The sequence below is a fragment of the Plasmodium malariae genome (assembly GCF_900090045.1).
Source record: "Plasmodium malariae genome assembly, chromosome: 12".
In the NCBI taxonomy this organism is placed as follows: domain Eukaryota; phylum Apicomplexa; class Aconoidasida; order Haemosporida; family Plasmodiidae; genus Plasmodium; species Plasmodium malariae.
The window spans coordinates 2,928,624-2,952,445 of record NC_041786.1 but is presented as its reverse complement, the minus strand read 5'-3'; the positions used below and the strand labels follow the sequence as shown (position 1 = coordinate 2,952,445).

General features: G+C 25.0%; 6 protein-coding genes across 6 annotated transcripts; 2 read left to right on the top strand and 4 right to left on the bottom strand.

The window, feature by feature from the left end:
- Positions 1–458: 458 nt before the first annotated feature.
- Positions 459–2,219, bottom strand: PmUG01_12073900 (conserved Plasmodium protein, unknown function; the record flags this gene model as incomplete). Its single annotated transcript, XM_029006982.1, has 1 exon — positions 459–2,219. The coding sequence occupies one exon, from the start codon at positions 2,217–2,219 to the stop codon at positions 459–461; it is 1,761 nt and encodes a 586-aa protein (XP_028863417.1).
- Positions 2,220–4,101: 1,882 nt separating this feature from the next.
- Positions 4,102–6,252, top strand: PmUG01_12073800 (conserved Plasmodium protein, unknown function; the record flags this gene model as incomplete). Its single annotated transcript, XM_029006981.1, has 2 exons — positions 4,102–4,480; positions 4,847–6,252. The coding sequence occupies 2 exons, from the start codon at positions 4,102–4,104 to the stop codon at positions 6,250–6,252; spliced, it is 1,785 nt and encodes a 594-aa protein (XP_028863416.1).
- An 879-nt stretch (positions 6,253–7,131) lies between these two features.
- Positions 7,132–7,812, top strand: LSM5 (U6 snRNA-associated Sm-like protein LSm5, putative; the record flags this gene model as incomplete). Its single annotated transcript, XM_029006980.1, has 3 exons — positions 7,132–7,192; positions 7,465–7,544; positions 7,648–7,812. 3 exons carry the CDS (start codon positions 7,132–7,134, stop codon positions 7,810–7,812), a joined length of 306 nt encoding a protein of 101 aa, XP_028863415.1.
- A 633-nt stretch (positions 7,813–8,445) lies between these two features.
- On the bottom strand, positions 8,446–11,371 carry WLP1 (WD40-repeat protein-like protein, putative; the record flags this gene model as incomplete). The annotated part of the gene is made up of 2 exons (XM_029006979.1): positions 8,446–10,877; positions 11,248–11,371. 2 exons carry the CDS (start codon positions 11,369–11,371, stop codon positions 8,446–8,448), a joined length of 2,556 nt encoding a protein of 851 aa, XP_028863414.1.
- A 1,677-nt stretch (positions 11,372–13,048) lies between these two features.
- PARN (poly(A)-specific ribonuclease PARN, putative) lies at positions 13,049–15,631 on the bottom strand (the record flags this gene model as incomplete). The annotated part of the gene is made up of 1 exon (XM_029006978.1): positions 13,049–15,631. The coding sequence occupies one exon, from the start codon at positions 15,629–15,631 to the stop codon at positions 13,049–13,051; it is 2,583 nt and encodes an 860-aa protein (XP_028863413.1).
- Positions 15,632–17,038: 1,407 nt separating this feature from the next.
- PmUG01_12073400 (conserved Plasmodium protein, unknown function) lies at positions 17,039–22,933 on the bottom strand (the record flags this gene model as incomplete). The annotated part of the gene is made up of 1 exon (XM_029006976.1): positions 17,039–22,933. The coding sequence occupies one exon, from the start codon at positions 22,931–22,933 to the stop codon at positions 17,039–17,041; it is 5,895 nt and encodes a 1,964-aa protein (XP_028863412.1).
- Between the last annotated feature and the right edge of the window lie 889 nt (positions 22,934–23,822).

The window sequence follows — 23,822 nt, the reverse complement described above, 5'->3', positions numbered from 1 at the left end:
TATATACATATGTTTAACAAATGTGCAATATATGCCAACAATATATTTGGACAACATAACTTTTTAAAGCTAGTAACCTTTTATGTATTCCAAAAATTATTCTTTAATGTCATGCACATTTGCATCATTTAAGGTCTTACACATTCCTTCTTCTCATTCTTTAATACTTTTTCCTTTTTTTTTTTTTCAAATTTTGGTAATGTACATCATTTACTGATGAAAATGTTCACTTTTTACTTCTAATTACAAACATTTTTTTTTTTGGAGTAATTAACATTATACCAAACATAAAATATGCACGTTTTAAAGACTAATTTGGAAGTAAACACATAAGCACGTATGTACCTAAATTTATTTGTACATATGCACACAGGGATGAATTTATATATATATAATATATAAGTATATACACATGCATTCCAATTCCAGAACTGCTAAATAAATATGTATTTCTCTCTCTATTTGTGGGTATTTATTTCCGGATCCTTTATGTGCATTTTTGCATCAAATGGCTGATTCATTTTGTTACACACAATTAGTAGTAATCTTGCTTCAACTTCCTGACTTTGATTTTTGAACATGTACATATCACCAGGGCTAATTAGCAATTGCATATGTTTTTCACATTCAATAACATTATTTTTTATTCCTGTGTCAATATAAAAATTATTCGGGTGACAATCTAAAACTAGGAAGGTCATAAAACCATATGAATTTTTTACAGGTCCATACGTTGTTTCAGTGCCTATTAAAATAATTGCCATTCCTCCCCCTTTACTTTGATAATTTAAAGGTATACACGTGACACCTTTCTTTATATTATTTTTATAACTTTTTTCTAACTCTATAATTTCGGTTGGCGATTTTTTCATAAATGAAGTATTTTCTTGAATAGAAGTTTTAATTATTTTAAAAACATTTTTATTTTCTTCTTCATATCTTCCTCCTTTATCTTTTTCGTTAATACTACTACCTCCTTTGCTCATACTAGGATTTTCGCTGTTCCTACTGTAATATTTTCTTATATCGTTTTGCTTTGGTTTTTCGTTTGCATTATTCGTAGCCATAACTTCACTTAATTTGGGTCTTCCTCTTCTTCTTTTCACTTTAACTTCACCCTGTGTGTTATTTTCATTATTATTATTATTATTATTATTATCATTAAAACTATTCGTTTTGGTATAAATACTACTCAACGAGTTTTGTTGTTGCATTTTTTCCTTTAATAGACGAGCCCTGTATTCTTCCATTTCTTTCTTTTTCCTCCTCTTTCTTTTCGGTTTTACCCCTGGTTCATTAATCTCCTTTCCATTTCCATTTGCATTATTACTAGTATTATTAGCGTTATTAACATCATTAGTCGCGTTAACATTATTTGTCCAAGTTATTCTGTTCGTTATATTCGTTCCTGAACTGTAAAGCTTTTTAGTCAAACCTATTTCTCCACTTTTATTTTTTTGATTATATATCTGTCTTTCTTCATTATCTTCCCCGCCTTCTATATTATCCTCTTCTTCCTCTTCATGTAATTTGTGTTCATATTTATTTTGTGAATATCCAGATTTTCTATAACGTCTTTCAGCTTTGTTATTATTGTGATCTTCGTTTTCATCTCCTTCTTCTTCTTCTTCTTCATCCTCTTCTTCATCCTCTTCTTCTTCTTCTTCTTCTTCTTCATTATTTTGATGTCTTTTCATTTCTCTTTGTCTTTTTTTCTCTTTTTCTTTCTGTTTCATTCTTTCCATTATTATGACATGCTTCCTTCTTCTCTTTCTCTTTTTTAATTTTTTTTCTAGTTCTTCATTTTGTTTTTCATTTACAACGCTAGAATAATTTTTGAATTTACTTAAATTGCTTTCAGTAGTTAGTGCAGGTTTATTTACATCATTTGTTGTACTTATGTTTGTATTTATGATCCTATTGGCGTTTTGATCTTCATTATTATTATTATTAATATTATTGTTATTATTGCCATTATTGTTATCATCTTCCTTATTAAAATTTTTCTTATTTAAAATATTTTGTACATTTCTTACAGTCGCTAGTCTATCTTTCAACGGTAGATTTTTACTTCTGTCATTTTCATTATTTATATTAGATGATATAGGTCTTGGTATGTTACTGTTACTTTTATTTATACTATTATTAATGGGCTTATTAATACTATTAAAATTATTCGAATTGCTATCTAAAAAGGCTTTTGAGAAAACATTAAACATTCTTGAGTATTTAAATAATTGAATACATTAAGGAGTTAATCGTAAAAAAAATGAGATATATATGTGGTTCAGAGTGGGAAAAATGATTTCTTGTAGTTTGGTAATTTTGTAGTATGGCAGCTTTGTAGTATGGCAGCTTTGTAGTTTGATAGTTTTATAGTATGGCAGCTTTGTAGTTTTGCAGCTTTGTAGTTTTGCACCTTCGCAGTTTTCTACTTTTCTGTTTTTTGTTATCTTTTTCTTTTTTTTTTTTTTTTAAATTAAATATGATTAAGTTCGTGTAAAAGAATTAAAATGCTGAAATAGAAAATTGAACGATAATATATTAATCTTGAAATTATCACAAGCTACATTTTATTAATTTTTAATTTAGGTCTTTAAAAGTTTCTCATAACGCATAAAAAAGGAATATAGCACATGAATAAACATAAGTTTATATTTTGTTGCCTACACATACATATATTTATACATGTTTATATATACATATACATTTCTAAACATTCAAGAGTGTAATTTGGCTACCTTGTATTTTGATATAAAAAGAAAATTCATTCTTATCCAGATTTTACAATTCTTGCAAAATGCGAAAACTAAATGTAAAACATATTTAAAAAATTAAATTTATAACTGCATATCATCAGTATATTTTTATATATATTCTTTTTTGTTTTCATAGTTCACTTAAAATATATATATTTTTTTTTTTTTTTAATTTACTAAATATAAAATATTTGTAAAAAGACTACGAAAAGATGTGAATAAACAAATAAATAATTACATATATACATTTTTGTGTATATATTTTTTCCTTTTCATGCATATTTCTTTTCGTTTTCTATACTTAAAATATATGAAGTTGCGAAAAAAAAGGAGAAAAATAAAAGTACTTTTGCTTAACACGAAAAAAAAAAAAAATACACATTTTGTTAAACATAAATCATATTTATATAATTCTTAAAAAAAAAAATGTAAAAATTCAAGATATAACCCTTTTTACATTTGTTTATTTTATCGAAATACTTCAAATCATAAAAATAAAAGAAACTATAAAAATTAACATAATATTAAAATAATCAAAAAAAAAAAAAAAAAAAAATTAATTTAAAACAGATATATTTTTTAATTATATTAAAACGGATGTTATTATATACTTAAAAGTATAAAGGAAAAATAACAAGAGTTACTATTTTATTATTATCATTATTATTATTGAGAACATAAGAAAAGAGAAAATGAGGGGAATTAACTTTTACAATTATAATATCGATTATAATTAAAATTCAATTTGTTCTTTCATTTTTTTCTCTCAATGTTAAACTATGATAGTATAATACAAATTATTTTGTTTTTGATGGAAAAATAAACAAAAAGAAAAAAATTTAATTAAAAGTGGGATGATTATATTTTTTTTTTTTAAATATATAATTTAAAAGGCACAATTTTTTTTTTTTTTTTTTTTGCCATTACTTGTTATTTGAAAAAATAGAAAACACATAATTTTTTTAAATGTGCATTGTTCTTAACAAAAAAAAAAAAAAATTTTAATTCAGAAAGGGAAATTCATCAAAGTCGACGAATACTTTACATCCTTTTTTATAACATATTGAAAAAAATGAAAATTAACGAAAATATTGTTTATTCTTGTATAAATGCAAATGTATTATATGCATATATATTTATACTACATGTATATGAGATTATTTTTGAAAAATATAATATTTAACATAATATATAATAATAGTTATTATTATAATAATAAACACCTCGAAAAGGCACTAAGGCAACTTAGGACAAAGCACAAAATGTGTATAAGAATGAACCTAAGAAGTTTAAAAAAAGGTAACAAAAAAAATGTTAATGCAAAAAAATATGTTTAGGTAAAATGAGAAAACTTTTGAAAACAGCAATTGTGGATATTGAAAAAATAAAAAGGAACAGTTGTGCAAAATCTGAGAATGTATTTAAGGAAAACTTAAGGTCATTAATTATAAAAAATATAGATAAATTTGAAAACGAAGAAATTCTTAAAATAATAGAAAAATATAATGAAAATTGCTATAAAGACCATACAATCCTAAAATGTAGTTATGACGTTTTTAAAAAAAACATACACAGATATTCATTTGACCAAATAAATAAAATAATGAAATTATATCACGGATCTCAAACCTACGATAAACAATTTAATACATCAATTTTTAGTTACATAATTAGAAGGCTGAATGCAATGCCTGCATTTGTGTCTGTAAATGTCTTTCACAGTAAGAACATTATCAAAGAGGGATAATTCAGAGCAAATGCATACAAGTGTATGTATATATATATATATATGTGTGTGTGTATGTATACGTATTTGTGAGCATTTTTTTTTTACTCTTCAATTTTTCTGATTTCTACCCCATTTTCGTAATGCTAATAACAAAAAAAAAAAAAAAAAAAAAAAAAAAAAAATATACCTGTTTTACAATTTTTCCAAATCGTAAAATACTTTGATAAATATTTTCATATTTTGTATTCTATATGTATGAAGCTTGTACTTGATGCAAAATGATCTGAATTAATCTCCATTTTGACCTTATGTATTATATAATATCATTCCATATATTTTTCCCTTTTTTTTTTTTTAGACCTAATAAGATGCGGATTAAGAGATTACAATAATATCGATATAATTAAAGATCATTTTAAAAAGAATATTGACACTTATAATACGTTAGATTTAACAATAATTTTAAGCTCATTTGCATTATTGCAAGAAGAGTTTTTATTAGTGTCTACAAAATCATTTGATAAAGAAAATTCTGATGAAGTAATTTTAAAAAATTCTTTATCTCCTCGTGCTGATTACAGTGATATATTAATAGTAATATTAAATAAAATAAGAAATGATGAAATTATTCATAACAATTTGAGTGTAATAAACTCTATCTTAATATTGAATATGATTAGTAGGACAAATATTAGTAATTATGAAATTTTTAAATTTTTCACAAAAAGGTATTATAAAAAATTAAAAGAAAAAGATGTAGAACCTCATCATTTGACTTTATTGCTAAATTCATTTGCAAAATGTAATATAAATATTAATATTCTTAAGTATATTATTAAATATATGAACAATGACAATTTTATTAACCAGCTCTCTTATGTAAATATTACGAATGCTCTACACTATATGGCAAAATTCAATTATAAGAATAAAGATTTTCTAAATCGTTTAAAAAAAAAAGTGATAGAACTTATTGATACAATTCCGCAAAGGGAATTTAGCAATATAATGTGGTCATTAGCTAAATTAAAAATTAATGACCATTCTTTTTATTTTATTTGTCTCCAAAAAATTAAGAGCATTATTCATTTAATGGACATGATGTCAATTGCTCAAGTATTAGATGCACTAAGAAGAGGAACCCATGTATCAAATGAAGAATTATTTCAAAATAATTTATTACAACAGGATAGATGCAAAAATGGAACCATCAAATTAAATGAGTATTCTGGAAATGGTACCAAATTAATTAGCAACATGATTAAGAAAGTAACGTTAGAACAAGGGCATGCATTTTCTACTTCTGACGAAGAAGAAAAGGTAAGTAGCAAATGTTCCACGCCGTTGAAGGATCAACATCATGCAGGAATAGAGGAGTTATTACATCATGATCCCATAAAAATAAATACAGATAAAGTGTCTGAAAGGAATATTGATAATGCACTTAAAAATTATGAAAATGTAGAAAGGGATATTATTCATTTATTAATACAGAAATATTTAGCAAATATAGAAAAATGCTCACTCCATGTATTAACACAAGTTCCATTTTGTTGTTTGCAACTTAACTGTACAAACTACAGTATATATCATAAATCTCTAGAAGTTTTGAAAAGGAAAAAAAAATATATGAGCACTTTAAATTTAATTTATGCAAGGTATTTTATTAGAATTCTCATTGAAAAACAGGAAAACAATTTTCAAAAATTACCGCGTTCGGTTAAGCAGTTTGCTAAGGAAATCATGAATTCCGACAATAGTTAGTCGTTCCTGTTGGTGTACATGGGTATATGTTTATATATACACTTTAATGTATGTATACATTTATATGTACGCATTACATGTGTTTGCCTGTTTTTTACACTCGCCCATACCGCTGTATGTGCACATTTGCAACAATTTTTAAGTATTATTTACAAAATACCTTTTTTATTAATTTATTAAATGTAGTTTATAATTTTATATAGAATACCTTTGAAAATAATTCATTTTTTTTCTTTTTTTGGTTACTACATCAAAATTATAAATAAAATAAGCTCCTCAATGAGCGTGTTTTAATTTTTAATTTTACTGTTTTTTTTTTTTTTTTTTTCCCTGTTCATTAAATATAATTCAGCCTCTGTTATCGGTATTTGTTTTTCGTTATTTGTTATTTGTCACTTTGATATAAATCTGTCCTGTAATTAATTTTTTTTTTTTTCTTAATATAAATATAATTACATTTCCTACAGAATATTTTTCACAATACATCTCATTATGCAATTTTTCTGAATTAACTAAACTACTGTTGTAATATTATTTTTTATCTTAAATAACACTACTTTGTTTTGTCAAAATAAGCTCATCTGTTTTCATATTATTTAATGCAGGTAAAAAAAAAATTTTTTTAAAGGAATAATATATAATGTTACAATAATATAGTATTTTAACGCATATTTATATAAAATTATGTATAATGCCCATATTGAGAACGAATATATATGATTATTCAAAAAAAAAAAAAAAACATAAATATTATGTGTATATAATACATATTATAAACATATTTTATGTAACAGTTTAACCACATGTAAGTTTATATTTATATATTCCCCTTTTTGAGAAACAAAAGTTGCGACCTTCTCTTTAATAAATTTAATAAAAATGGCTACTATAAGTGGGTCAGAGACGTTTTTACCCCTGGCCCTAATGGATAAGTGTATTGGTAAGTGTACATAAGAAAAATGTTTTCCCGTATTTAAGTAGATTTATCTACTTACATACATACATAGATACATAGATACTACTTATATATATGTATCTATGTACATATATATTTAAAGAGGGAAATCCCGTATTTTGTCATCTGAGCCCCACAAAATTTTTTTTTTTTTGATTATATTTGTAATATTAAAAGCTTTAAAAAAAAAAAAAAAAAAAAAAAACTACATCGCTTTAAGTAAAATGCAATTAGTCTTATCTTCTTATTTACCATAGGAAGTAAAATATGGATTATGATGAAAGGTGACAAGGAAATAGTTGGAAAACTAGTTGGTTTTGACGAGTATGTTAACATGGTAATTTTTAATAAAAAGTTTTATATACATTCTTTATTTAATTAACCTTTTTAATACATTCATGTAATTTTCTACATATGTAAATGTCCAAATGAATTTACAGGTGCTGGAAGATGTTACCGAATATACTTATGTAAACAACATTAAAAAAGTAAATAAAATTAAAAAGTTATTATTAAATGGTTTAAATATAACAATAATGGTTCCAGGAGGATCACCAGTAAATTATTACGATCATGAAGAAAAGTTGGAAGAAAATATTGCTTGAAAATTTAGCTAATTGCAAAGGGGATAACTCTTTATATTTTTCTTAATATATGTTTTGTTTTAGCTTAAAAGAGTTTTGATACACGTTCTTAACTATTTACGTGTGCGCATGTACAGATATATTCATACATAAAAATAAAAGTATGATCTTTTTAATACTGTTTTTTTTCATTTTCTTTTTTTTTTTTCATAATATAGTGCATTATTATTCCATTTTTATATATACATTTTTTAAAGTTACTACTTAAAATTAGACTTGCACAAAAAAAATAATTAATAAAATTATATAAAAAGGGTTTAATACATGTGTAAAAAGAAAAAAAAAAACAGAAAGGTACATTTTTTTTAAAAAATATAATAGAAATAGCGGTCCATTTCTTTCAAAAAAAATATTAAAAATGGTGGTATATTTCTTTTAAAAAATATAATAAAAATGGATGCGTATTCCTTTCAAAGAAAATAACAAAAAAGAGGACATATATCTCTCAAAGAAAATAATAGAAAAGGTGTAACTTATTTCTTTCAAAAAAAAGAATATATTAGGTGGCATATACCTATCGAAAAAAAAAAAAAAAAAAAAAATTTCACACACCTGTGTGTATGTTGTAAAACGAAGTAAAACGTTTCGCCTAAATTAAAAGGGAGCAAACACCCATATGACAATAGAACCATCCGGATAACCATTTGAAGTCGCAATAATATTTTGGTTCTTTGGATATGTATCAACACTTGTTAAAAAGGATATAAATTTTTTTTTTGGAATTTCCATATTTATGTTGCATGAATACAAATAAGAATGATCAATATTATAATTTGGTAAATAAAGATTATTTATGGTATTAACATGAAAACCGGTATATATATCATATACATGTGCATAGGTATCAATTGAAGGTATAATACATTTATCACCTGCTACACAGGAATAAAATTTTGGGATATCTGCTTCATTATGTATAATATCTGATAATTCGTAGTAAAACTTATGTTTCTTTTCATCTATTTTTAATTGTTCCTTTTGTTTTTCCGAATTTTCATTATTACAGTTATCATAACTTTGACTATGCAAATTGTTATAATGCGCTTTAATATAATCATAATTTTTTTTTAAACTTTCACTCATTACTTCATATGGTATAAGGCTCATATATTTCATATTATCTACGAAGAGGGACCATGTAGGTTCTAACTTTTTATTGACATGTTCATAAAAAATATTTGCTCTCATAACATTTTCATCAAAATTACTTGAATCACTGCTAGAATAGGAACAATCCGACTCAGAGTTTTTTTCGTTTATACCACCACTACTGCTGTTCACAACTTTCTTTTTATCATTTGCTATTTTTTTATTTAACTCGTTTAGTTCTTTTATTCTTTCCTCTAAGTCTTCATCTTCATATAAATTTTTAATATGGCATGGTTGCAAATAATTATCATTGTACATCTGCATAATAAAATTATCTTCATACACTGCTCCCCTATTGTTATTTCCATTACTACCACTATTATTACAATTACTACTACTATTATTACCATTACTACTATCATTATAACCATTCATATTATTATTATTACCACTACTATTGCTATTTTCACTACTATTGTGGACCTCTTCTTTCGATGTTTCATTATTTTTTTTTGTACTATTTAAGTAATACGATTTGTAGTTCGTCAAATAAGTTAACATATTTTTCGTATTCTTTTTATTATTCATATATATAAAATCAAAAATTTTGCAATATTTCGATTTATTTGTACTTATAATATATTTGTTGTTGTTACTAAACATACAATGTGTGATACTTTTTTCTTCATCATAAAACGATTTTATAATATTATTATTTATATCATATATACGAATATAACCGTCATATCCACTTGTCATTAGAATATTATTGAATTTAGTTTTTGACAAATTAAAAGTAAAGGAAGAATAAGATATCGATGAACACATGGAACCAAAAGATGAACTACTGCTACTAGCATCAGTCACTGAACTTTCACTTGTGTCGTCATTTACTTTTTTTTCACCTTTTTTTAAATCGTTCTTCAAAGATGCAATATTATTTTTTCTTAATTTTTTTTTCATCTCATCGTATTTATCTTCTTTCCTTAATTTATATGCATTTTCCTCATAGTCAATTGTATTATTGAAATTAATGCTTGTCAATATATCTTCATGGGAACATATAGAAGCATAGGGGTTTTTATTATCTAAAAATATAATATCTGACATAGATCTATTAAAATTGTTTTTATTTAAGGTAAATAAATTCATTCTTATATCCCATATTTTTAATAACCCGTCTCCTCCTCCGGAGTAAATTAAAAAAGTGCTTATATTCGGTACTGCCAAACAAGACGTTCTATATTCATGTGAATCTTTAATTATAAATATGGACTTATTTATGATTTCATTTATTTTATTTAATTTAATTCGATTTAAGTCTATCATATTTATATTACATTTTATTAAATCATTATAATTATATATAGGAACATATATTACTTTGTTATATGTTAAATCCTTATATTTCGTTTTATGACAAGGTGCATACACATTGTCTATCATACTCTTTTTTGCAGAATTATTAAGATGTCCAAACACCCTGTTATTAGTACTATTATAATTGTTATTATAATAATTATTATTGTTATCATATTTATTACTATCCAACCTGTCATTCGGTTTACGATTTATATTTTCAATTATTCTAGGTATTGATATGTCAACATATTTTGCAATATTATCATTACAAACCTTTTTATTTTCAAATATATCAAATATTTCTATAATCCTATTATCTCCACAAGCGTATATGTACTTATCATTATCACTTATTATAAGATCTTTTATATTATCAATTTTCGTGCATATTTTAGTTAAGAGTTTATTTTCATATAAATCGTACACGTAAATAATACCGTTCGATCCACAACCTGCAACGTACTTTCCTTGTGGTGAAAAACATACTCTATTTATCCCATATTTATTATCATAATATATATCGATATTGCCTGCGTTACAGTCATCCCCCGTAAAACTTATATTACTTGTGTCATCTGCGGGAAAAGTTAAATTAGATATGAAATACGTTAGACATACTTTCGTATATTTTATTTTATTATATTATATTATATTTTTTTTTTTTTTTAAACCACATTTTACATGTAGTTACAACTAGATAAGTCGCACATCTTTAGTTGGTGTATGCACGATTGACACACGCATGCGTCAACCCATAAATGTTTAACTACATACGTTCAAAATTTTGTTTAAATTTCACTGTGATTTGTTGTTTCTTTTTTTTCATTCTTACATTCTTTCTTTTTCTTTTTACATTCATTCTTTCTTCCTTCGTTTCTTTCTTTCTTAATTTCTTTCACTCTCTCTTTTTCTTTTTTTTTTTTTTATCTCCTTTTAAGCTTGTACCATTGTCATTTTTGTAATTCCTGTTGATATATTTATTCGTTCCCCCAAATTTAACAACGGGTACGTATTTCCCCTGAATTCTGTCGCTAATATCCCTGAACTTTTTTGTGTCGTTATCGTTCATATTTCATCATAATTTAGAATAAGGTACGGATAATAGTATAAAAAAATAAAAAGCCTTCTAAGGAAATTATTTTGACATGCAAAATAATTTATTCATGTTTTAAATTTATCTTATATTTATTTTGATATTTTCTACTTAAAAGTCTCTATTTTTCATTTTCATTTTTTTTTTTTTTTTTTTTACTGAATGTAACACTTGTATATGTTATATTTTTTTCCTTATTTTCTCACAAATGTATACATTTTTTAAATTTAATTGAATGAAAACCATATTAAAAGTTTTTTCTTCATACTTATTATTGAGAAGCCCTTTTTAAAGAGCACAATTATAAATAAGTTAATGTTTCATTAAAGCCCTGTTCGTATTTTACAACTTTTCTCAGTTATTTGAAATAATCAAAGTGGTGAAAAATAAAATAAAAAACGGGAATGTGAAACGAAATAACCCAAAAGGAAAAGAAGAGAAATTAAATGAAACAAAAAGTACAATTGTTAAGAAAAAATATATGAAGGGGTAAAAGAGTTATAACTTTTGAAAGTTAATATTTATATCGACAATATTTCAAAGCATATGTAAAAAACACGCACGATTCACGGAAATATTTTATTTTTTCGACGAACTAATGTACGTCCATAGTTCATATATATATAAGCGCTTCTTCTTATTCTTCTTTTCTTTTTCTTTTCTTTTCTTTTCTTTTCCTTTTTTTTTTTTTTTTTGAGTTAATATACTGAACATTAGAACTATCTGGAAAAAGTGATAATGCATACCATTTAAACATGAATGCATTTATACGCACATATATAGAAAACAGTTAAGTATGATGATATCCTTAACCTTATAAAAATGAACATACTTTTGCTATAAAATATATAGACACACGCCTTCATTATATTATCTTCTCCGTATTCTTTTTTCTTTTAATTAAAACATCATTGTTATTGTAGCATATGCCGTTTTGTACATTATTTATGTGCATCCATTTTTCCATTTTAACCTGTTCTTTTTATTTTTTCAAAAATTGACAAAAATGAACGTGAAAAAAAGTAAAAATAATAATTATACTAGTCATGTATATATACATATATATATATATATATGTATCATACTTTGTAATAATTCATTCGAAAATTGGCCTTAGTTAAACATCCTTAGCATATAAGAATTCCAGCGTTATTTTCCTTTAATGTGTTATACGGGTAATCGTGTTGGGATAAGCTTGTGAACTATATAAATGTCATATGTTACACACATATACTAATGCAAAATATACCCAGAAAATATTTGGAATGCGGAGGTATTCCTTTTCTTTTAGTGAAATAAAATTTGTACACGAGTTAAAAATTTTGAAATTTAAACAAAAGTCATTTTAAAAAAAATATTTTAAAATTTATTAAGTAATTTGTTAGAATTAAAAAGATGGGAAAAAGAAAAAAAAGAAAAAAAAGAAAAAAAAAAAGAGAAAAAGCAATAAAAAAGTAATAAGAAAAAAAAAATTATACGAATGTGATGCTTTCATCATCATATATGAGTCATTTTTTGTCATTTATGCAGAGTGAAGCAGTATGTATATATACACGCACACAAATATATATATTTATAAGCCCGCACATATATATACATGCATACAAAAACACACATAACACACAAATATAAACCGCAAACGTATGGACTTCGCTACTTAGATTTGAACTTATTTAAATATTCCTCATATGTACATAACTTAAATTGAGGGTTTTGCAACATTTTGTATATCATTTTAATATTTTTCGCGTCCTCATCACTTTTGGCAATTATCCAACAAGAGTGATCATCTACCTTATTTAATGATATCCAAATAGGGGACCAAATTTTCATTATTTCCCATTTTTTAAAATACGTTGGATAATCATACATATAAAAATGCCTTGCCATTTCATAATTATCAGCGCTAGTTAAAGAAATAACATTTGGTTGAGTTTTTACAATTTTTATTTTGTTACACATACTTGAAAAAATATCAAAAAAGCATTTAGCGCTTTCATTGCTATTATTTTTTCTGTTAAAATAAATATCGCTCCACATAATATTATTTTTTTTTAAAATGTAATGACACTGAAATATAAAAAGTAAACATGTTAAAAGACTATCATAACCAGCATTATGTTCATCACTCCTTGGTACATTATTCATGTTATTATTGGTGTTATTCAGCTGTGAACATGTTTTTTCTTCAGTTTCACACGTTACATTCTTTATCTTATTTTCACAATAGGTAGAAATTCTATCATTTTCCAAGCATCTGTTTTCATCTTCCTCATTATTCTGATCATTACTGCCAACATTATCAATCATGCTGTATCCTTCCTCATTTAAACGTGGGCTGTCATTTTTTTTATTTACAAATTGGACATAACATTGAGGAAGATCTAAATGTCCATTTATAAAATTAAAAAAAAAATCAAAGTCATTACTTGACGAAATTAAGGAAGCCATATAATCACATAAACCCTTTAATGTCGCTGGTCCATTTAATGCATACAGATATTCATTGGTTTCATTCATGTATTTGGTGTCAAATGTATATGGAAATAATTCTATCCATTTTTTTTTAAATATACTTATCGATGTTGGTAAATCATGATAGAATGTTTGATATATATGTAAAATATCATAAAAACAATTATGACCTGTGATTATTTTTTTATTTTTTATAATTTCATCAAATAATAGTCTTACACCAATGGTTTGATTTATTTTTTCTATCTCTAACTGAAATGCTCTTATTTGTTCTTTATATGAATCCTTTTCACTTCTATAAATAGCTAAATGTTTCTTATTGTTCACTTTCACCGATATACAGAAAATAGAATTAAAATACTTGGTTATTAATGTATGTGCAAGAAGTCGAAGATATGGGTTCTCTATTTCTATGTATAAGGGATAATTAGGTGAGTAATCATCAAAGTTATTTGCGTTTCGAAAACCGCTGAACATCTTTTCACTCCTTCCCGCGTTTTCATCATCGCAAGGTTTTCCACAATTGGTGCTATCACTGCTGCTGCGATTGCTGCTGCGATTGCTGCTGCGATTACTGCTGCGATTACTGCTACTCCTATTACATATGATACCATTCTCGTTCTTCCCTTCAATATCTAACGAATCACATGCATTATTTTGGTAAATGTTAACTTCCCCCTTGTCAAAAAGCCCCTTAATAAAATAGCTATTGTTTGCATCATCAAAGCTATCACTTTTTATGTCATTCTTTTGAGTATACATCTTTTTTAAATGAAGAGGGGATTCTTCCCCATTTTTTGATTCAAGTAAAATTCGTGTATTTTCTTCACTGATTTGTGTTGGAAATTTTACTTTACTCTTTATATGATTATTGGAGTAATTTACAATGGATGCCTTTGTTTCACTATTCAGCCAAATACCAATTTTTTTTATTATTTGAACAACCGCTTCTTTGTCTTCTTCGTCAACAATTTTATAATTTTCTATTTCTTGAATGATTTTCTTTATATCCATATTTTTTTCTTTTTTTTCTTTTGATTCTCTCGGTACCTCTTCATTTTCATTTACTTTCCTACTGCACTCATTTGAGTTACACTTATTCAGAAAATTTTTTAACTCATCAATTTTCTCAAAAATGTTTTTCTTTTTTTCTTCCTCCTCATTTGGTCTTAAATATCCTACACCATTAAATATCCATTCATTAAAATCAAAATTATTTTCCCTTAAAAAAATAAGAGTTGTTGTCGATACACTAAAATATTTATTTTCTTTTGGAAATACATAAATACAATAAGGGGATATATCCCATTCTTGACACCTCTTTTCTAAATCGTATTTTTTCCTCTTTTCTTCATTATTTCCTTCCACTTTAATGTTGTGTATGTTCCTTTTAATCATAGTATTCTCTTTTCCTCCTTCATAGTTGTCATGTGTTATTATTACATCCTTTTTTTTAGCAATAGTTATTCCAATTTGGCATGGAAAAAAAGACTTTGCTCCATAACAATGTGCTTCATAACTTGAATCGATAGATATATATCTTTCATCCTTTAAATGTAATCCTGTATACTCAACATCAATAGAAACAAAATCACTGTCATTAATCTTGTTTATTATTTCTTTATGGATATTATTCCAATTATTTATATTAACACTTGTTATTTTCGAATATCTTCTTTTTGATGTATTATATCTCAAGAACGTTTTTTTTTCTTTTAAAACAAAATTTTTAAAAAAGTAATTCAATACATTTGACATCATATACTGTATATATATGCATGTATATACATATATATATGTATATCCTATACACTGTTATTTTTTAGCTTCTGGGTGGAAAAAAAATATCTTAACTTCTCAAGCCAATTCCTAACAAAAGTATGTTCATATGTACATCTATATATGTACTCTTATATGTATTGCTATAAATATTTACAAAAAATTGAAACTAGAATAATAAAATTACATAAGTGTTGTTAAGAAATGAAAAATTTATACAATTTGTGCTTCACTTTTATGGATGCATTACTATACTTTGTCGAGAATGAAAATGGAACAAAAGCATTTTGCCGAGCACTTATTTGTATATATTATGTGCACAATTCTTCCTATACTAGCAGAAAATTAAAAAGGGGCAAAAAATTTCAAGTGCATACGGAAATCAGTTAGCTATTAAAAAAATTTTAAGATTATTGAGTAATTTCCGCGCCTAATTTTTATGTGAACATTTTTCTTTACACTTTTTAATTTTGGGCTTTGTGTACATAAGGAATACTATCTGCTTTTACTGAAATCAATGTTTGTATGCTGTACCCAACTGATAAAATAAACGTTTCAACATTATGAAGTTTGAATTATAAGTATATTTCTATAAACATACTCAACTTTGCAATTCTCAATTTATCAGTCACGTTGTGAAATCACACTTCAAAGGGTGAAAAAAAAAAAAACAAAAAAAAAACCAACATTAACAAAGAAATGTGGAAAATTTTTACAAAATAATAGCAGAACTATAACTAAACAACCTTCTTTTATATTATAGGACTTAATTCGTTCATTATGTAGTTTTTTTTTTTTAAATGTGTTATTCGTTTAAACATGTACATTATATATAATTAACACCATTTTATAAAGAATAAATGAATGAAATAATAACGAAAAATAAAAAATGAGATATAAAAAATAACTTCTCTTCAGTACATATGTATGCATATATATACACATGTATCAATGACAAAAATGCGCATATATTTTTCTAAAAAATAGCTAATATGCTTTTCATAGATTTACAAAATGCAGAGAGCTCAAAGAGGTGAAAATGTTAATATAAAAATACTTGGGCACAAGGAATAGATGAAGCGTGTGTATATATATATGGGCATATATACATGCATGCACATATATATATATATAGATAGGTATACAAACAAATCTATAACTAAAAAAACGTTGTGGATGTGTTACAACAGAAGTACATAACAAAAAAGTGGCATAATGAAGTCCTAATAAAGTATATACATATGCATGTATTATATATGTATATATACACTTCTACATATTCACATAAACAGAAAAAATTTCGTTTTAAACCATGCATAAAGCACAGGAAGCACAAGTTTTCATAAATTTTTTTATGTTATTGTTTGGAGAAATATCTCAAATATTTGATCATTTATTATGTTTGTGTTTTTCTCTATCAATATCTCCTTCCATTTCACTTATATTGTTTTCATTTTGATAAATATTTAATGGAATATTGCCATAATTAGACATATTGGGAATGTTATACAACTGAGATTTATTATTATTGCTGCTTTTATATTTATCCATATTATAAGGGTGAAAAGAATTATTAGTAGATGAGATATCGTAATTGTAATTGTAATTGTCTATTAAATTTTGCACATTAAAGTTCTTTTTAAGATTTAAATCAATGAGGCTATTTAAATTAGTTGTTGCATTATTATTATTACCTTTATTGTTTTCCGTATCTTTATTATTAATACCCAAAGGATTTTGATCAAAGGTACTTTTGTTATCATTTAAATCCATTTTCAGCTTCATATTATTAATCTTTCCTGTGATATTATTTTCTTGATTTAATATGTTATTGTTTAAACCTATTTCTATGTTATACATACTAAAATTATTAACATTATTGTTTTCATTTGGTATATTAGAAATATGGTTTATATGCTTTAATTTGGATGCATCTAATACAGAATTATACGAATCCATATGGGAATTATTTGAATAGTTCTTGATAGAGTTATAAACTGAATTACTGTTATTGTTACTATTATTGCTATTATTCATGTAGCTATTCAATATATTTGAGTACTTGTCAATTAGAATGTTATAATTGTTATATTTGTTATGACTGTTATAGCTGCTATAACCGTTATAACTGTTATAACTGTTATTATTGTTGTTGCTATCATTGTAAATGCTATTGGTCTGGTGGCTACGGTTATAACTAGCATCATTATAAATAATATCGTTGTAAACACTGTTGTAATTAATATTACTCTGATAATTATTATCATAATTATCTATATTGCTATATCTACGGAAGCTGCTATCTTCATATGCTACATTGACATTTCCATTCAAGATGTTTTTGTTACTTTGTACTGAGATATTATTTTGGTCATGTTCATTTATTCCATCTCCATGTTGGTATTCCTTTTCATCAGAATTATTATTATAAATCAAATTGCTAAATTTGTTAACTATTCTTTTCTTTAAAAAATTATTATTTCTATTACCTAATTCGTTTATTTCTGAAATGTTATGAGACATACCAGTTATTGAAATGTTATTACCATTTTGAAGGTTTCCTGAGTAAATATCTCTCTTGTCAACGTAATAGTTATCACTAATATTCATGTTTTCTATATCTGTATATTCCATTTTGTTATCATCTCTTTTGCTAAAATGAATATTATTCCTGCCAGTTATAGCACCCTTTTCTGCACGTTTATCCCGTGGCCACACATTTTTATTTTCATATTCATTTTCGTATTCATTTTTATTCTCATATTCATTTCCGTCTTCATTTTTATTTTCATATTCATTTACGTCTTCATTTTTATTTTCATATTCATTTACGTGTTCATTTTCATTTTTATATTCCTCTCCTTTTGCAATTATATTTTTACTACTTCTCTCATCTTCACTATTTTCTCCTACGCCTTTGGACTTTCCTATGATAGAATCCTTTATTTTAGTTATGTAGTTATTGAAGTCTATTATGGTCAATAAATGGACAAGGTAGGCATGGTTACTGTTAGCACTTACGTTGACCATTTCGTTCAAAACGCAGGCTAACTTTTCGTTAAATATATCATTATACTGTAATAATTTTTCAATAACTTGATTTAAATCATTATCATTCTCATTAATATTTTCATCAGTGGAATCATTTCCCACATTTTTATTAATATCCCCTTTTTTTCTATCCTCTTCTTCATTTATTTCATAATTTAGAATATCTGTAAACAACTCGTTTTCTATCAAGCATTGAAAAAAATAACAGAATTTAAAAGAAATATCTATTAACTCCATCAAAGGGATGGTTATATCTTGAACACGCAAAAAGCATTTTGTTGCTACTTGAGAAATGTACAAATCGTGAATAGATTTAGTATATTCAAAATCTTTTGATTTATGAATTTGCGTAATCATCTGTCTATATTCATAATTAATAATATCCTCTTGTAAATATTTAATCAAATGAAAAAAGAAAAATTGCATTTTATACCTAATAGAGAACAAATAAGAAAATAACAAGGCACCCTTTTTATAATTTAAATATTTATATAAATGCCTATTATGATAACACAAAATTTTCAAATTATAATAAATTCTACCTAAAAGAAACAAAAATTGGAAAATTGAATTATACGTATATATAGTATTCGTATTAATAATTAAAGCAATTGGCCACGTAAGTTTAAAATGTATTTCCACGTTATTCCATAAATTCAACCCACTATGAATTTTTATATTTTTATTTATTTGCTTATCATAAAATATTAATGTTTCATTGTCTACATCAACTTCGGGAATTTCTATGGGTGATTTATACGATTGGTGAAACCATTTATATATTTCCACTGAACAATCATGGGAACTAAATAAAAGTACGTTTTTCGATAGGTCCCTACTAGTACCACCACAATCATCGCTACCATTAGTGCTTTTTTTTTTTTTCTTCTGAGTATTAAGGGTAGCAAATTCATCCTTCGTGTTGTTATTACGCTTGCTATAAAGGATTATTTTATTTATATTTTTAAGCTCGTTCTGTATGGCTTCTTTATTTTTTTCATTACCCATGTTAAAAAAGTCCTGGTAAATGGTCGAATCAGCACTTAATGTGTCACTATAAAATCTTTTGAACCATTCATTTAGCTTACTTTTTTTTTTTAACAATTTATGCTTAAATAATATTGGGCAAGTATAAAAACCTATGTAACCATTTCCAATATCTAAGGTGAAGGCTTGTGTCATATCTAAAGCTCTTATATGAATAATTGGTTTTATTTTATTTTTTGGAGTATTCAAATTTATGTTGTATTCATCTAATTTCTGTATATATACGCTAAAGGAATGTTTTAAGCAGTTTATTCTCACACGAAATTTGGTTAATGTATTTTTATTTATATCGTGAAAAATTTGTTTATTGCTCTGAATTTTTAACACAGGTAATGTCGTCTCTTTATCATTATTATTATTACTATTCCCTTGGGGGGTTCCATTCGTTAAATTATCCTGATCTATTATATTTACATTATTTATATTTCTCTTTTTAAAATAATTTTCATCTTTCTTCATATTTTCATAGATCCATATCTTTTCTTGATTTATATTATCTGCTAATAACTTGTTATTCAAAATAGACTCTTTCGTATAATCAACAGTATAACTGTTGCTATTATGAACGAATGATGATATACCCTTTCCCCCTATGTAGAGAGAAACTTCTATTTCCACATCTCCTAATATTACGCTATTTAAATTATTTCCATACTCAATACTAGCATTTATACTAAGTTGAGACATTTTATCCTGTTCGCTAGTTTTCTTTTCATAAAATTTTACTTTTATTTCAACAGATAGGCAATCACCTAAAGATCCCCAATACCCCAAAGAACGACTTAATACATCCGTTTTATAAAGCAAAGGATTTTTCATTGAATGAATAACTAAGGCAAAACAACAACCAACAAGAAAATTATCTCCATTTTGTATTTGATTCGTATTATCACTTTTCACACCTACTCCTTCCACATTCACCTCTTTATTTTCATTATGCACAAATTGGTTGTCAAAAAAATTATTAAAATTAACTGAAAAATCAAAACCATGTTTAAACCCTCTTAATATTTGTTGCCTATAATTGTTTATGCATACGCTAAAAATGTTATCATAATCATAATACTTTTTCTTATACAAAGTTTGTATTCCTCTAAAAAAATCATTTAACACAATTTTTTTATCATATATATAGCTCATACCACCTAATATTAAATTATCATGTTTTTCTCTTTCAAATGAATCATAGGAAAATTTCTTGTATGATATCCTTGGGTAGAAATACTTGGAAATAATATTTTCAGAATTATCTGCATCAAAATGAAATCTATTTGAGCTATTAAAGAAATTATATTCATTTTCATCATTCGTACATTCGGTAAATAATGCGTCTTCATATTTCTCTAAAAGTAATTTATCTTTTTTATTTTCATATTTCGATTTACAGTAATCTTCTACTGACACACAAGAACTTTTCCAAGCTAAAATTTTTAAAAGAATTTCATTTTTAGAATTTGGAGGTGTATGCATTAGAGACCATGATTTATCTAAAAAATAATCATAAAAATCACCATTATTTAATAAATATATATCTTTAAATAGGTCAAATATTTTTATTAAATTTATATCTTTAACTATGTATTTCCACAATTTATAAGCTATTATGCTTCTGATCTTTTCGATAGTAATATCAATTATTTCTTTGCAATATAAATTTATAGAGTCATTTTGCGTGTCAGATGAATGTTCATACGAACTATCAGAGTCACTAGAGCTTGAAATGCTAAATGGGGGTACATAATCATTTGTGATTGTATTTATTCCGTTTGCAATTTTTACATCATTTTCTTTAATCGTGTTGTTTATATTATTCACACTTCTTACATTATTCATACGACTCTGACTACTAATATCATTTTCATAACTCACAGCCGTAGTATCTATATAATAATAGTCCCCTCTTTTTTTATAACCCCTCCTGGATGTTTGATCAAACGCTTTGGACAATATCTGAGTAATCGAAAACAATTTAATGATATCACTAGTATTCCATTTATTGCTTCTAATTAATATTCGAATTGATTTTCCTATAAACAGTATTTTCCTACCAGTAATTTTATCTATACAACAATCTGGCAAATTAGAGAGTGATTGAAAAAATAAATAATTCCATTCAAAATTTAAACTCTGCACATTAGTTAATGTTAAATTTTCATATAATTCTTCAGGGGACAAAAATACTTTCTTATCATCAGAATAAATAAATTGTCTTTTCTGAATAAAAAACTCACAATATGGATCTAACAATTGACCATAAAGTATCCATGAAAAAATTTGATGCAATAATATTTTTCCTAAATTTTTAAAATATTTGTGATAAATATTCTTAATTCTTGAATTTCCACTTAAACATTTTTCATACAAGAAATCTAAAATTTCTTTTGTTTTATTTCTACTTTCTCCCTCCACTATATTCTGTTCTTCCTTTCTTTGAAACTCTAAATAATTTTTTATAATATTTATTATTATTATTATTTCCTCTCTTTTTTTTTCTAGCATTGTTAGTATTTGTGTTAATGGTGTGTTACTGTTGTTATTTATATATTCTTCTATTTCACTAATTGTTTTTAAATATCTTCTCATAAATTTATTTATTTCATTGCATAAACCATTAGCATAATATCCGTAGGGACTTGCATTATTTAAGCTTTTTATATTTTTCAATATTACACCAAAATAATTATTTATTTCATTCTTTTTTTCGAACTTTCTTTTTTTATAAGAATTACTTAAATTATTACTGTCTTCTGATTCTTCATCATATGAGGAGGATTCATCTGAAGAAGAACTGAAGGAAGACGAACTAGCATAACTTGAGCTGTTGTCGTCTCCTTGTAAGTTTTCATTCATACAATCATCTCTTTTTTTTTTTCTTTTTTTTTTTCTCTTTTTTTCTGCATTTAATTTATTAAATTTGTGTATATGTGTTAAATCTTTATAAATTGTATTCTTTTTAACTAACAAGCAAAAGATATTTATTATGTAAAAATAGTAACCTAATTCCACTATCTCGTTGATTATTTTTATTTCTGAATTAAGGAATATGTGAATGTTATTATTTACTTCAAACCCATATTCATCTATATTTATATTGCTTCCATTTGTCGTTTTTTCCCTTTTTTTGTCCACTAAAATAATTATATCTCCTGTTTGCCCTATCAAGCTTACAATTATTTCGTGAATCATTTTCACATAAGGTGTAATCAGAGAATGTATATAAGTAAAAACAACTCACGTTTGTACATATATATATGCTATATTCATTCATACACACATACTCGCACAAATACATACATACGTATATTTTTACACATATATATGTTTTTGTGTACCACTTTAAAAATGTGAAACGCAAATTTGTTGAGAATACATATATAAAAAATCAACTTCTTAACAAGGCATCTACTAATTTTTTTTATTCCGTTTTCTTCTGTAACCCCTTTATTTTTTTTTTCAGTTTTTACTGTATTTTCATTTCTTCATTTAAAGTTGATTTCTTTTTTTTAAGCCCATTTTATAGTTTATTTTTTTTCCCCATATACATTATTATTTATAATAAAAATGCTACAGTGAAATTGCAGCATTTTACGCATAAGAAAATATTAATGACCAGTCAATACTAATTTTTTTTTTTTTTTTTTAATCTTACAGAGATACGCATATTGTGAAAAAAATAAAAACGTTATAATTAACATCATAAAGAAAAATCAATTTCTGAGATATTTTCCATTTAAATAAAAAATTTTGTAATAACAAATTTTCAATTATATCTTAATGTTTTAAAAAAAATTACACAAAAAAAAAAAAAAAAAAAAAAATGTTACTACGAAGTTAATAAAAGATTAAAATCTAAGAAAAAATATAAAATAAATAGGGATTAAAAAAAAGATGAAAATAAGTGAAACGAACGAAAGAGCAAAATCAATATGCTTCGTAATTCTAGTTATATACATACATATACATATATTTTTTTTTTTTTTTTTTTGTAATAATATATAAAAACTAGAATGGACATATTTATCTGCTTTAATTAGCAGTTAATTATTACTAATACGAAAGTACACATGTGTATGAA